This window comes from Netta rufina (assembly GCF_964035555.1).
Source record: "Netta rufina genome assembly, chromosome: 24".
In the NCBI taxonomy this organism is placed as follows: Eukaryota; Metazoa; Chordata; class Aves; order Anseriformes; family Anatidae; genus Netta; species Netta rufina.
In genome coordinates this window covers 2,475,363-2,488,802 of record NC_140148.1, presented here as the reverse complement: position 1 = coordinate 2,488,802, position 13,440 = coordinate 2,475,363, and the positions used below count along the sequence as shown (strand labels likewise).

The following is a 13,440-nucleotide window of genomic DNA, read 5'->3' as shown; positions in this document are numbered from 1 at the left end:
GCTGCATTTAGGCATCAGAACCAAACGGGGCTGATTTTTCTCCATCCCTGCTGGCTGCGGCCGTGGGGTGGGGAGGATGAGGAGGATGAAGACCAGCCTGCTGCTCCCTGGGGGGCCGTGGCGGGGGAGGCTCCCCTGTTCTCCAGGCTGGCAGCGGTTCATCCCGGCTGTCCCAAGGGACACGAAGCAGGGGATGCCCGTGGGGCATCAGGGTTTGATCCTGGGAACCCGAGCCACCTCCAGCCCGTGTCCCAGGGGAAGCAGAGGCTGGGCCAGCAGCAGGGACCAGCAGGGAAGGCCCCTCTTTATTTCTCTTCTCCTTTAAAGATGGGTATGGAAGTGTACTTAAAACTAACAAAAAACGAAAGAAACCAACAAAAAACACCCCTAAACTCCAGCAATACGGCTGAGGAGATGGAGGGGAAGCTCCCCCCTTCCCTGTGGCATCGCAGGAGGTGCAGTCGCTGGCCAAGGACAAGGGAGGGGAGCTCGGGGACAGCCTGGGGAGGGGGTGCCACTGCCCCGACCCCCACGCGGGGCACCGAGAGCAGAGGGGTCGAGGCAGGGCTGGGGGCAGAACCGGCAGCAGAGGGGACGTGGGACAAGGCTCGAGGGGATGGGGGGACACGGGGCAGGGTGGGGAAATGCAGGCACTGCCCCCCCCGGGGGGCACCGAGATGCCCAAGAGTTTGGGTGCTTCCCACCTTCTGGTCTGGGCGCGTTACCTGGGGGCTGGTGAGTTTTCCTGTCTGTGAGGAACACTTCAAAACCCCCTCAATTAAACAATGGGGGGGGGCAAAATATTGGGTTTTGTTGATTTTTTTTTCCCCCTTGCAAGGGGCAGGGACAGGTTCCCAGCTGGCTCTCTGGGGAGCCCGGCCGTGGCATGGCAAAGGGCAGTCCTGTCCCCGGGGGGAGCGGGGGCTGCACCTCACAGCTCCTCGTGGATCTTCTCCTGGTCCTCGTCCGACTTCAGCTTCAGCTCCTCGGCCGTGATCTTCCCGTCCTGGTTGCGGTCCTGGTTCTTGAACATGTCGGCGATGACTTTGTCGGGGTCGGAGCTGGGCATGAGGCGCCCCTTCCCTTCTGCCACTTGGGTCAGGATGAAGGTGGAGAACTGCAGGGGGAGAAGGGATGGGATGGGGATGGGGATGGGGATGGGATGGGATGGGATGGGATGGGATGGGATGGGATGGGATGGGATGGGATGGGATGCTGCTCTGCTCCGGGCAACAGCAGGGACACGAGAAGAGGCTGCCCCCACTGCCCCAGCCCCGCTGCTCCCCATTTCCAGCAGCGATGCTCCAGGCCTGGGCATTTTTCCTGCCTAGCGCTTCCAAATATTTGGGATCAGCGGCATCCTTTGGGTGCTGCCCCCAGGGGTGGGCTCCCCGTGCCCCCCGCATCCTCCCGCACCCCACGAGCCCCCGCGAGGTTTGGGCACCTCATCGGCGGGGATCTCCCCGTCCTTGTTGAGGTCCATCTGCTCGTAGAGGTTCTCCGGCGGGTCCCCGTGCCAGATGAAGAGGTAGCCTTCGGGAACCCCCTCCTCCATGGAGATCAGCTCCACCTCGAAGCGGAGCACGGCGCTGCCTGGCACCCCCCGGGCTGCAAAACAAGCGAGAGCTCTTGGCACCTGATGGACGAAAGCCTTCTGGCCTCCAGCAAGGAAAAAAGAGGTGAGGGAGAGATGCTGAGGGTTTCAGAAACCCTGGGTTTGCTTGGCAGACGTGGCTGTGGTGCCCCTACCTCCGCTCTCCCCGTGGCCCAGGTGCGGGGGGATGATGAGCACCCGCCTCTCCCCAGCGCACATGTCGAGGAGGCCTCTGTTGAGCCCCTCGATCACCTTGTTGGTCCCCAGAGTCACCTCCTGGGGGCTCCCGTAGTCGTGGCTGCAGGGGGCACAGAGAAGACGGCGTGGCTGAGAAACCCCCTTGGACCCAGCGGGCTCCCTCCCGCGCACCCAAATCCTGCACTTTTCCCTCCCGTGCCCCAAAATCCTGCACCACCACCCCCACACCCTGCCGCCCCGTGGCCATGCCGCCGCCATCCCGGTGCACGCACGAGGAGAAGAGCTTGGTGCCATCCAGCAGGGAGCAGTTGTAGTGGTAGCGGACAAAGTCCCTGTTGCGGGTGGTGACGTTGCAGCCCTCGGGCCGGTACACGGTCTCCATCTCCACCGGGTCAGCCGGGTTGTGGAAGTCGATGACGTGGACGTCGAAGATGAGCACGGCTGAGCCGGGGATTTTGTCCCCTGGAAGAGGAGGAGCAGCAGCGAGATCTCAGCTGGCTGAGCACGGAGCGGGGAAAAACCTTTCCCTGCAACCCAGCGACGCTGCGGGTCCCCTCACCTGCTCCGTTCTCGCCGTAGGCCAGGTGGGGGGGGATGACCACCCGCCTCCTCTCCCCTATGCAGACCCCTTGCAGGCCCTGGTCCATGCCGGGGATGATGTAGCCCTTCCCGATGTAGGTGTTGTAGGTGTGATTTCGGGAGTAGCTGCAAGGAGAGAAGCCCACGGCGCTGTCGGGCGAGAGGAGCGTCCCGAGCACCCAGCACGTGGCCCTGCTCCCACCAAACCTCGCTCCATTTGGTAACGGCTCTTTTTTTTCCTAATCCTTTTCCCAATTCATTACCACCCTCTCCTCCTCCCTGGGATTTTCCAGCTTCTCCTTGCTGCTGGACGCGGGGTGGGAGAGGACCAGGGGTGCATGGGGGCGTCCCCCCATGGGGCCACTTCCTCGCCCCCCGTACCTGGAGTCGAAGAGCGTCCCGTCCATCAGCGTGCCGTTGTAGTGGTAACGCACAAAGTCCCCGGTCACGGCCCTGCGCTTGCAGGACGCCGGCACCTCCAGGTGCTCCAGGAAGACGCCGTCCTTGGGGTTGTGGAAGTCCACCAGCAGCACACTGAACACCAGCGAGGCTTGCGGTGGGATCGTGGTCCCTGGGGAGGGGGGCACGGCTCAGCCTGGATGGGGGGCCCGTTCCCCGAGCAGGAGCAATGGGGTGATGCCTGGCTTACCATAGCCCTTCTCCCCGTAGGCTAGGAACGGGGGGATGATGATGCTTCTCTTCTCCCCGGCACACATGCCCAGCAGCCCCTGGTCCATGCCCTTGATCAGCCACCCGGTGCCCACGTAGGTGTCGTAGGTGCTGTCCTTGCTGTAGCTGATGAGGAGGAACGAGGAGAACAGCTCTGGGGCTGCACCAGCACCCTCCAGCCTGAAAGGGGGACTCCCAAGTCCTGCCCCATGCTGGAATCCCCCTGTCCCCACTGTTCCCAGTGCTCCCAGTGCCGGCACCCTGTACCTGGAGTCGAAGGGGGTGCCGTCGAGCAGCGTGCCGTTGTAGTGGTACCGCACGAAGTCCGAGTTCTCCACCGTGCGGTTGCAGTGCTCAGGTTTGGACAGGGTGGTGATCTGCAGCTTGTCGTTCTTGTTCCAGATGTCCAGCATGACCACGTCGAAATACAAGGTGGCATCCGGGGGGATCAGCCCCGCTACAGGGGCGGCAGCGAGGGCAGGGAGAGAGTTAGGGGAGGGAAAGGCAAGGGTGGATGCCCTGCTGCATGCAAACGCAGAGCTTTAAAGCACTTGCAGCATCCTCCCCCCTCCCCTGAGCAGGACAAGGGGGGGACATTTGTCCCCTGATGCCTGTTGTCCCTGAGCTCCTGCAGGGTGCTGGTGGATGGGGACCTGACCTGCCTGGTGCAGCTCTGAGCTCAAACCCTGCTGGGGGTCTCCAAGGAGCCATTAGTGCAAGGGGGAAGGCGATTGCTGGGCTTTTTTGGGGTGCCCCAAATGCTGCTGTGGGGTTTTCTTTGCAGAGAAACCAGGCGTTAACCCCATATCCACCCTGGAAAGCAGGCACAGACCATCCTTCCCTGCAAAGCCCTGCCCAGGCACCGCTCGTGCTCTCTATTTAATGTCCCAGCAACGTCTCCATCCTTCCCCAGAGCCTGCTGGGTGGGTGCCAATTCTCCATCCCCCTCCTCCAATGCAAGCTTGGTGGGTTTGCCCCGACCCAACCCCCCTGAAACCCCTTACCCACGCCGATGCTGCCGTAGCCCAGGTGGGGGGGCACGATGAGGTGACGCCGCTCGTTCACGCACATGCCCTGCAGCCCCCGGTCCATGCCGGTGATCAGCCGCCCGACGCCCACCACGCCGGCCACCGTGGCCCCTCGGTCGTAGCTGGGGGCGAAGGGACAGACCCGTCAGCACCGGGTGCCGAAGGGCAGGCTGCGACCCACGGGGGCTGAGCAGCTCCCTCCGCCTCGCCCGGAGCACCCGCGCTGAATTTGTAGCCTTGCAAATTTCTTCCTTTAGCCAAAAATATGCCCAAATCTCCTACCCTGTGGCAAGGCTGATGGCAAGCTCTGTGGTGTCCCTGCTAACTCTGAGCTCTCTCCCAGGTCTGGAATTCACGGTAACGAAGCATCCCCCAGCCCTGTCTCAGGGCACCAGCCTCAAGTTTTTCCCCCATCTCGCTTGGATCGGGGTCCCCCCACCCCAACCAGGGATCAATCCTGCCCTGCCCGCGGTGCAGCTGCCTCCCTCGACACCCCCGGGGCTCTGGCCTGCACCCTTGGAGGTGGGGGAGTGCAGGATCAGGCCCCCCGGGTGCAGAGGAGGCAGGAGATGAATTTATTTGGGGCTGAACACTCAAATATCCTCGCAAATTTTGCACGGCAATCTGGCCCGGAGGTCTGCGCGCTGCCGGGCTTGCTGTGGCTTCCCTGTAATTTGGCGTGTGCCACGTTTGCAGTGAGGAGGAAAGAAGAAGTCCCAGGCCTCGTTTTTAAACTGCAAATTTGTTTTTATTTTTTTATTTTTATTTTTTTTTTAAATCTTAAAACACAGACTCCGGGAAGCAACTGGGGGCCGTTCCAGATAAAGGGAAGCCCTTTATCCCATTTCATGTGCTGGGAATGCTTCTCCTGGAAGCACGCTGCAGTGCTCAGGACAAAGAATTATTTTAGCAGCAAAATTCCCCAGGCCCCCATCGCGTTTGGGGCGTGCAGCAGCAGGAGGGGCAGCCCGTGGCTGATTTCCTTTCTCTCCCGTTCACGCTTGCAAGAAAATCGAGACAGGCTGAGCCAGGAGCAGAATCCCCCTGCTCTTTAGGGGGCTGAAAAATGCCCAGCTGGAAAGTTTTTGTTCCCGAGCTGGGCTGGGGCTGAGCTCCAGCACAGCCCCCTCTGATCCTGTGCTTTTGCCCTGTGCCCTGATCCTACCCCTCCTTGCCCTGGTGCAGATCAGGAGCTGTGCCAACAAAACCCGGGTTTATAACCAGGGTGGGCACAGCAGGATGGGTGCACAGGCTGAGGAAATCCACGACCAGCAAGACCCAAAGCCTGTTAGGTAACGAAGGGATTTCACTGCTGCCACGTCTCAAAGTGCTTCAGGTATTTTCCCTGCCTGTGCAGTACATGCAAGCACACGCCTGGAGTGCAAAGCATCTCAGCCAGGGCCTGATCCTGCCCCTGCCTGAGACGGGCTTGCACCCGGGGGCTGCGGGCTCGGAAATGGGGCTGGGCTGGGGGCTGCAGCCCTGACCGGGCTGTGCCATCCTCAGTAGCTCCCTTGGGGCCACCCCGGTTTCAGCCCCGCCGTGAGCACCCCCAAAATCCCCCCTCGGGGTCCAAGCTGCGGGGCACCGAGCAATGCAGGCGGGGGGCTGACGGGAAAAGGCATCCCCTGGCCCTTGGGGCCGTGATGGGGGGGACACGCGGGGGGGCTGGGGGCAGCATGCAGGATTCCCCAGCGCGTGGGGCGGCCGCATGCAGCTGGTAAAGAACCAAGGGCGATACCTGGAGTCAAACTTTTTGCCATCTTTAAAGGTCCCATTGTAGTGGTAGCGAATGAAATCCCCCATCTGGACTTCCCGCAGGCAGATTTTGGGGATATAATATCTGTCTATCACCACGTCTTCCAGGGGGCCGGGGTCACCCAGCCCCAGGACCCCCAGGAGGCTCAGCAGGAGGACGAAGCTGCCCAAGGCCATGGCGCTGGGAGGCTGCGGCTGGTGGAAAGGCTCAGCGGAGGGGAAGGCGCAGAGGTGGGGCCTCCCCGGCCCCTCTCCCGCGCCGATGCGAGCTCAGCCCGGCCCAGCTGCATTTCTGTACACGTGTAACGGGGCCCAGCCGTGCTGCCCTCCGCCAGCCTCCCCCCTGCACCGCCGGGGCAATTCCCCGAGCCGGCGGCAGCGGGGCAGGCAGAAAAAGTCACAGCGGCAAAGCTCCATGTCAAGACTTTTTTTTTTTACCCCCTTTTTTTCTTTTTTTTTTTTTTTTTCTTTCCCTAGGCAGTTCTTTCTGCAAAGGAAAAAGCTGAAGAGACCTATTTGGAAGCAAGTTTGTGCAGCTGGAGGTCCCATCCCAGCAGCCGCTCCGGGTCCTAGTGCTGCCTGCGCTCCTCCCAGCAGGATGCTGCTTCCCACTCCCTAGCACTTAAGGAATAGTAAATACAAGGAATTAACGGTTTTAATAACATCTACTGCTCTTCAGTCTGCTGCTGGCAGATCTTTTACTGAATGGCAACGATTAAAAATGTGAAACTGTCCCTGTAGCAGACTTTCACAGATAGGAGCGGCATCGAGTGCACGTGTATGTGTTGCCCCACATTCCCGCTGTCCCCCCAAACTCTTGGTGCTGTGGTAAGGGCCCTCTGCAAGCCCCGGGTAGCAAATATGACAGGTTCTGGATCTGAACCGAATCCCAGCCTCTTAGAGGCTCCTTAGAGCAGAGGATCAAGCAGAGCAGCATCAGCTGCCCTGAGCCCAGACCCAGGGTACTCTGTGGGTCCCTGAGGGTCCGTGCTTGGGCTGAGCCACCTCGGCATGGCTTGGGGGGACTTGGGGCTCTCCTCACGACACAGTAGGGTCAGGGTCTGACTCTGGGGCAAGTGAGCTCTTACTGAGGGGGCTGCCATCCCAGGGGACTGGCATCCCGGCTGGCGTGCTGGCGAGCTGCTCATTTGCAGGGAGGTGCTGGGCACTGCTAACGGCCTCTGCTCCACAGCCAAAAATCTCAGCAGCTCCCTGGCTCCTGCCCCGTGCTGCCGCAGCTCTCAGAGCCACTGTCCAGCAGCAGCACAGCTCTGGGCTTGGGCTGGGGCCAGCGTGGCCATGCCGAGGCCTGGCACGGCTCAGCCCTGGGGTCTGGCACGGCGCAGGGCGAGCAGCCTCCAGCTCGCCACTAGCCAGCAGCGAAACCAGCACAGGGCACAGCCTGGCTGGGGGGGGTCCGGGCTGCGCAAAACCAGCCCCGAGCGCACCCCGGAGCCTTCCCAGGAGCTGCAGCCCCCAGGCTCACCCCGGCACCCCGCGCTCCGAGCGCATCCCCGGGGAGGCGCAGCAGAGGGCGCAACCCCCCCCAGCACCTCCCCGACCCCTCGCTCCTCCTTGCGCGCAGCGCGCAGCCCCCGCGGGCCTTGCGCCAGCCGCGCAGAGCCGCACTAAGACCCTGCGCGCCCGGCAGGGGCGCACCGCCCCTTCCTTCCCATCCCCTTTCCCCTTTCCCCGCCTGCCCGCCCCTTGCGCGGGGCGCTGCGCGGGCATTGCGCGGCGGCTGCGGGGATGGGCGGCGCGGCGCTGGCGCTGCTGCTGCTGCTGGTGGCGGTGGCGGAGGAGCCGTGCGCGGCGCAGTACGAGGAGTACAGCGTGCGCGGCTTTCCCGCAGCCGCGCTGGAGCCCCTGCAGCGCGCATACGCCCGGGCGCTGGCGCAATACGCGGGCGCGCACTGGGCGGAGAGCGCCCGGGAGCTGGAGGCCAGCCTGCGCCTCCACCGCCTGCTGCGCGACAGCGAAGCGCACTGCCACCGCCACTGCGCGGCCGAGGGGGACCCCGCCGAGGACCCCCTCGCCGAGGGGGACCCCGCGGAGTGGGAGTGGGAGCGGGAGCTGCAGCTCTTTGGGAGGCTGCTGCGCCGCGCCGGGTGCCTGCGCGCCTGCAAGCGCGGCCTCCCCGTCTTCCAGCTGCGCTACCCCCCCGCGCAGACGCTGCGCGATTTTCAGCGCCGCCTGCCCTACCAGTACCTGCACTACGCGCTCTTCAAGGTGAGGCGGCGCGGCGTCCCGCGGGGGGCGCAAATGCCGCGCAACGGGGCGCGCAGGGGGCGCGCGGGGTGCCGGGGGCGCAAATGCCGCGCAACGGGGCGCGCAGGGGGCGCGCGGGGTGCCGGGGGCTGCCCTGCTTTTGTGGGGAGGGAGTGGGCATCCTGCAGCGCTCCGGTCTTGCCCTCGCCTCCTCTCCCCACCCCGTCCTGCACGGCCCCCTCCTCTGCCTCTCATTGTGCAGCTCTGTCCCGCAGCCCAGCCCTGCACCCCCCCAGTTTGCGCCCCTCATCCTGCACCTCCCCATGGACACCCCCATCCTGCATCGCCGCGCCCCACATCTCCACTCTGCACCCCCAAAATCCTGCTCCTGTCCATCCTGCATCCCGCTGCGCTCCCCATCCTGCAGCCCCCACCCCGTACCCCCCCCGCCTGGCATCCCCCCTCCCCGGGCTCCTCCATCCTGCCCCTGCACCGTGGCACGTCAGCGGCATCTGGGACGCATCAGGCAGGATGTGAGGGGGTGTGCCTGCAACTGGGGGCCCTCGTGGCTGCCCCCCTCCACAGCCCTGTATGGCCCTGGTCCCCTCCTCTCACAGCTCCTTCTGGGGGTTTCCTGGGGGCTCCCGTGTCCCCCATCCTGCTGTGGGTACGAGCATCCCCCAGCACAGCTTTTTGTGGGTACCCCTGGCCCACACGGAGAGGTTTTCCTGGGAATTTCTCCAGGTCAGCAGTGCCTACGTTCTGCCTCCGGCGTTGGCGCTGAACCTGATGTCCCCAAGGCCCCCCAGCGGGGCAGAGCATTGCCTGGGGAGGGGGACACAGGGGCTGTCCCAGCTGGTGGAGCATGGCCCGAGCTGGCAGATCCAGCAGTGCTGTGACCGCTGCAGGACGCATGTCGGGATGCTCCATCGGGGAGAGGCATGTGCCCAGGCTCACGGTGCACACGTGGAGGGGTCGGTTTGAGGTGTCCTCCTTTGCCAGAGCTGTTCTGGCAAAGCTGTTCTCCCTCCCCAGATGCCACGAGTGTGCTGGGCCCCTGCTGTGCCGCGGGCTGGGCTGGCTGCTGGTGCAGAGGCTGCTTTAGTCCTCAGCGCTGCTGCCCCCCTCACCTGGCAGTGACGAGGGACAGCCTGGCCTAGATACTTAATGTGTTTTCCTCTCGGTTGCTCTGGCTAAAATCCACGTAACGGATGCGTTGTCCAACCTCCCCCAATCTCAATTCCCCGAAATTGCAACCTGAGAGCTCAGAAAAGCAGCGGAAGAGTGGGGGCAGCTCGCTGGGCTGGCAGCAGGGTTGGAGGAGAGGGGACACGTGGGACAAACCCGAGCCACGTGGATCGCTGCCGGTGGGACACGGGGGTCCCCGAGGGAGCTGAACCATCCCTGCTCCCACCATGGGCACGGGGAGAGGTTGGCGTGTCTCAGCAGGAGCAGTTGCATCAGCTGGATTTATCTGTCTTGTCTGTGGTCCCGCATCCTGCCCAGCCCCTGCTGCCATGGGACGATTGGGCTTGGGGCTGGCACCGTGGGCACTGGGCTGTCCCCTCCTGAGGAGCAGCCTTCCGCCCTGGGCCACTTCCCTGTGCTGCCCCACAGCCCTGGGGCTCTGTCTGGGCTCTGGTGCTGGGTGCTGAGCCCCCACAGCCCCAGCATTGCCCCAGCTGCCCCCGCCAGCCCGTCCCCCATGCCTCCCCCCATCAGCTCTTTCTCTTCTCCCCAGTCCAACAAGATCGAGAAAGCCGTGTCCGCTGCCCACACCTTCCTGCAGAAGAACCCCAAGCACGAGATGACCGTGAAGTACCTGAACTATTACAGGACGATGGTGGATGTGGACGAGTACCTCGTCGACCTGGAGGCTCAGCCCTATGAAGTGAGGAGGGGACGGGGCTGGGGTGGGACAGGGACACCCCGTGGGGACGGGAGCTCAGCGCGTGCCTGGCTAGCAAAGCCCATCCTGCTGAACCCAGAGGCATCAATCCCAGCTGAGCCCTGGCTCGCCCACCTTCCTGCCCCCAAAAAAAGCATCTCCGTGGGGCTGATGCCCTGGATGAAGCAGTGTCCAGGGGAGCAAGGCAGGTCTGGTGTCTGTGCCACCCGGCGTGGGGCTGGGCACCGTGCTCGGTGCTCGGCGAGGAGGTGAGCGGAGCCCTCTCGGTCCCCTGCAGCCAATTTTCGTGCGGTCGGTGAAGCTGTACAACAACGGGGATTTCCGGAGCAGCGCAGCCGACATGGAGCAGGCGCTGGCTGAGTACTACAAGGCGTACGAGGACTGCCTGGCTGGCTGCGAGGGTGCCTACGAGCTTCAGGAGTTCAAGGACTTCTACCCCGCCATCGCAGGTGGGTGGGTGGGTGGGTGGGCGAGCGGTGGGGCTGGGGGCAAGTTTGGGGCACGAAACCCCCCCTCTGACACCTCTCCCCAGATCACTTTGTGAGCGTGCTGCAGTGCAAGGTGGACTGCGAGACCGAGCTGACCCCCAACGTGGGCGGCTACTTCGTGGAGAAGTTCGTGGCCACCATGTACCACTACCTGCAGTTCGCCTACTACAAGCGTGAGTGCCAGCCGGGAGCTGGGGGGGCCGCACCCCTGGGGTGTGCTGGTGTCACCCACCCCCCCTCTGTGTCACCCTTCCCCTTGTCACACCGCTGCTGCTCCCTGCAGTGAACGACGTGCGGGATGCGGTGCGCAGCGTCTCCAGCTACATGCTCTTCGACCCGGACGATGCGGTGATGCAGCAGAACTTGGTCTACTACCGCTTCCACCGCGAGCGCTGGCACCTGCAGGAGGAGGACTTCGAGCCCCGGCCGGTGAGAGACATCCCCCCAGACCCTCATCATGTGGTTTGGGCATTTTGTGGGGCTGACGTGACCCCCGCTCCCCTCCCTGTGCCCAGGAAGCCGTGCGCTACTACAACCGGACGGCCGCCCAGAAGAAGATGCTGGACTTCGCCAGGCAGTACCTGCAGGCTGACGACGAGGTAGGTGACGGCCCTGGCTTGGGGCACTTTTGGGTGCTTTTGGGCCCTTCCTTGGGGGTCCAACCCCAAAAAGGGCCATAGCAGGCGCACATTCCCTCCCCATCCTGTGCTGCAGATGGAGGTGGATGACGGCGAGGAGCCGGACCCGCGGGACCTGCCCTCGGACGGCGAGTTTGAGGGCGAAGGCGACTACGAGGAAGGCTTCTTTGCGGAGTGGTGGCAGGAGCCCAAGACCAAGGGGGACAAAGCTGACGAAGGTTCCTGATGCCGGGGCAGGGGGGGTCGTGTCTGGGGGCGTGGGGTGGCTGCTGCCTGCCCCCCGGTGCCACCGAGCCCTCCTTGTTTGCAGAGAACCTCTGATGAGCCAGGCGAAGGGGACCCCGGCCCTGACGGAGCTGGACGGTGGTGGCCCAGCGATGCCATCGTGGGGACGCCGGGCTTCAGGCTCCTGCCAGCTGCTGCACAAAAACTCAGGCTCACCGGGAAGGGCTGATCCTGCCTGGTGCCCACCGCAGGGCTGCCTCTGCCTCCTGGACATCCGCTGCCCCCAGTCCCAGCGGTGGAGAGGTGGCACCTCCGCACCACCGTGCCTGGCAGGGTGCCCCCCTGAGCCACCCGTCCCCGGTGTCCCCAGGAGCCTTGGTGCTGGCGGTCCCCTGCAGCACTGGGGTTTGCCGTCCCCCTCAGCTCCTCCCCAGGAGCCGTGGATGGGGGTCAGGACCCAACCCTTGTGCTGTCACGAGGCGTTCAGTGGGTTTCCCTGCGCTGGGTGCGACGCACGTGGGTCCTGTGCATCCTTGGAGCTCATCCAGGGCTCCTGCCCTGGGGCTTCCAGCATCCCACCAGCAGCTCGCAGAGCCCTGGACCCCCTCAGAGCCCATGGCCCGGTGCTGCTGCAGGGGTCCTGGTGCTGTAGCAGGGGTCCCAGGGCTGCAGCAAGGATCCCGAGGCTGCAGCATCCCCGTGCCAGCACGTGGCTGCAGCCTGGGGGGGCTGCATTGCCCGTGCCCCGCGTGTGCCTTGAACTCTCACCACGCCAGCCCTCCGTAGCCTTAAGCTCCATTAATTTAATACTTCCCATCTTGCACAGTTGCTTTTTTTTTTTTAATTATTATTATTATTATTATTTTACTGGTGCTGAACTTTTAATAAGATCCAGACCGGTCTTTTGACAGCTGCCTCTGCCTTGGGGCTCCCTGGGGCTGGGGTGCGCCCGGGGTAGGAGAGGCCCCACAGCAGGCAGGGGGAGGGACGGGCAAGGGTGCTGGGCACCCCTGCGAAGCAGGGAAGACCCTAAAAAAGGGCAGGGGGATGCCTGGGAGGGGGTTGGGGCCCCCTGAATTGTGCCAGGTGAGGCTGGAGGCACCGTGCACCACCCCAATGCCCCTGCACAGCATCTGATGGTTGGGGAGGGGGCTGCGCGCATCACCCCAATACCAATCCTTGGGGTTCGTCACCCTGCTGCTCGTCTGAGACACGCGATGAGCACCCCCTGATGCTGGTCCTGAGCGGCAGGGCGGGATGGCCCCGTTCCGGGCTGCATCGCTGCCGACAAGCCCGTGCCCGCCCTTGGGCACGGGGCGTCCAGGGGCAGGCAGCGTGCGGCCGCCCCGCTCCTCCCTGCTGAGCCGGGCGCGTTTCTGCACCCCTTGGAAGTTGGCTGTGAGGACTGAAACCGAGAGGCTGAATCATAGCGTTGGCCCCGGGGGAGGGAAGGGAAAAGAAGGGAAGGGAAGGGAGCGAAGGGGGCGGCGGGGAGGCTGCCAGCACCCCACCCCTTGGTGCCACCGAGCTCCCCTTGCGCCAGGGCGTCCCCAGCTCTGCCCACCCCGCACCGGGCTGGTGCCGAGCCCCCAGAGCTGCGGGCAAGGCTTTTGGGGGGCGCAGGAGGCCGGGGGTGGGAAGAGCTAAGGGGAAGGCAGCGCAGGCGGTAGGAGCGGCTGCGTGGCACCCATGCGCCGGGCAGGGCCCTGGCTGTCCCCAGGGAGGAGCTGGGTTTGTCACCGATGGGTCACGGCCACCCGGCGGGGTGCGGCCGCTGGGAAGCGCCCGGCTCAGCGCTGGCGTCGCGGCCCTGGGGGGGCAAAGGCTGCTTTATCTCCCCAGCACGCTGGGCGAGGGTGGTGCAGGGCCCTGGGGGCCTCCACCCTACTGCGACGCACGCCCGGGCAGGGTGTCCCCCCTCGCCAGCCCTGGGGACACGGTGCCTTGCTCCCACTTCTCCACTAGCAGTGAGCAAAACCCCTTGTGGCCCCAAATCGGGGTCCCCGGGGGCTTTTCCTGCTCCCACCCACAGCCGGAGCTGCCCTCGGGGGTGTGCAGGGTGGGAAGGGGGGCACAGGTTGGGAATGGGGGCGCCCCGGGAGCCGCAGCATCGAGCAGGATGGCTCTGTCGTGGCCTCCGTGTCCC

At 64.4% G+C, this 13,440-nt stretch overlaps 2 protein-coding genes across 2 annotated transcripts; one reads left to right on the top strand and one right to left on the bottom strand.

The window, feature by feature from the left end:
- Positions 1-931: 931 nt before the first annotated feature.
- Positions 932-6,003, bottom strand: FKBP10 (FKBP prolyl isomerase 10; the record flags this gene model as incomplete). The annotated part of the gene is made up of 10 exons (XM_084300899.1): positions 932-1,117; positions 1,445-1,608; positions 1,750-1,892; positions 2,065-2,254; positions 2,352-2,497; positions 2,753-2,942; positions 3,021-3,166; positions 3,308-3,497; positions 4,045-4,190; positions 5,810-6,003. The coding sequence occupies 10 exons, from the start codon at positions 6,001-6,003 to the stop codon at positions 932-934; spliced, it is 1,695 nt and encodes a 564-aa protein (XP_084157025.1).
- Positions 6,004-7,575: 1,572 nt separating this feature from the next.
- P3H4 (prolyl 3-hydroxylase family member 4 (inactive)) lies at positions 7,576-11,295 on the top strand (the record flags this gene model as incomplete). Its single annotated transcript, XM_084300975.1, has 7 exons — positions 7,576-8,055; positions 9,776-9,925; positions 10,221-10,392; positions 10,476-10,604; positions 10,715-10,860; positions 10,947-11,030; positions 11,146-11,295. The coding sequence occupies 7 exons, from the start codon at positions 7,576-7,578 to the stop codon at positions 11,293-11,295; spliced, it is 1,311 nt and encodes a 436-aa protein (XP_084157101.1).
- Between the last annotated feature and the right edge of the window lie 2,145 nt (positions 11,296-13,440).